The sequence below is a fragment of the Hydra vulgaris genome, chromosome 03, assembly GCF_038396675.1.
Source record: "Hydra vulgaris chromosome 03, alternate assembly HydraT2T_AEP".
In the NCBI taxonomy this organism is placed as follows: Eukaryota; Metazoa; Cnidaria; class Hydrozoa; order Anthoathecata; family Hydridae; genus Hydra; species Hydra vulgaris.
The window spans coordinates 2,086,147-2,087,500 of record NC_088922.1 but is presented as its reverse complement, the minus strand read 5'-3'; the positions used below and the strand labels follow the sequence as shown (position 1 = coordinate 2,087,500).

Below are 1,354 nucleotides of genomic sequence, written 5' to 3'. Positions count from 1 at the left end.
TATTCTACCAACCAAAATAAAGAGATAAGTTATTTATACCAAAAAAAACAACCAAAAAAAAAATAAATCGTTTTTTATATTGATGATATTGAAAAAGACCTAAGGTCTTATCGAAAAAAAACAATTTATTCACATTTTAAGTAGCAAAATAAAATTAAAAAAAACAAATTTCTTTTCTTTATTTGCTAAGGTTTAACAACTTCCTTGGAGATGAAAATCTTAAAGCAAGTCAAATGTCACGGTTACCTTCAAAAAAGAAAATAAAGTCAAGATTCATAACTATAAGCTAGTGTCTCTTACCTAACGGGTGATGCGGAAGTTATCGGAAAAAATAAAAACGTCAATAACTTATTTATAAATAAAAAAACAAACTACTGTTATACTTTTTTTAAATAATGCATTTATGTTTTAATAAAAATATATTATTTTTTATATGAAAAAACACCACCATCTGCAATTGATCTCAATTTTGCTCTGACGCCTTTCATATGCGACTGTAAAAAGTTTAAATCAATTTCTTGTAGTTTTAGTTTAAAGCGATCAATCAAAACTTGCTCTGTTGAAGCTTGCCAATCTCCCTCGTAAACCTTCTGTGCCAAATGTCCCCAAAAATTTTCAATGGGTCGTGCTTGAGGCACATTTGGGAGATTGGATTCTTTATCAACGTAATAGACATATTGGTCCATCCAATTTAGAGAATCTTTAGAATAATGAGAACTTGCTAAATCTGGCCAAAATAAATAGTTAAAGTCTCCATGATACTTGTGAATAAATGGAAGAAGTCGTTTTTCTAAACATTCATTAATATAGATTGATGAATTGATTGCTACAGCCTTGGAAGTGCGAAACAATGGCTCAGACATACCACGGTCAGATATGGCTATCCACATTAATAATTTTTTTGGAGATTTCTCTTTTCCTATAAAACGAACACTTTCTGAACATGTTTTTTTGTTGTTTGTGTAGTATCCAGAATTTCCAAGCATTTTGTCCCCTGCAAAACAAAACTATTTTTCGTCATCGATGACTAGAAGCGATTTTGTGTTATAGAGTTGGTTAACTAGTTTCCTGCTTCTTTTCTTTGCCTTTATTTGTTGTTCTATAGTGTATTTTGTAGTCTTTTTACGTTTTCTATATTTAATATTCATTTTTTTTAACTGACGACCAATTGTCGATTGATTTACAGCGAATTTAATACCTATTTTTCTCTGACTGACCTCTTTTCGATTGTTGACAAGTCTTGTTAATTTGGCTTTCTTTTTCTCTAGTCCAGGATGTTGGTTGACCAGGGTGCTTTCTATCAGAAAACAATTGAACAGTTTCAAGTCTTTTTAGGTTATCATATATTGTACTT

The 1,354-nt window shown here is 30.2% G+C and overlaps 1 protein-coding gene across 1 annotated transcript; it reads right to left on the bottom strand.

Annotated features, from left to right (window-relative positions):
* Positions 1 to 422: 422 nt before the first annotated feature.
* Positions 423 to 986, bottom strand: LOC136078047 (uncharacterized). Its single transcript, XM_065792736.1, has one exon. It carries the CDS (start codon positions 984 to 986, stop codon positions 423 to 425), a length of 564 nt encoding a protein of 187 aa, XP_065648808.1.
* Between the last annotated feature and the right edge of the window lie 368 nt (positions 987 to 1,354).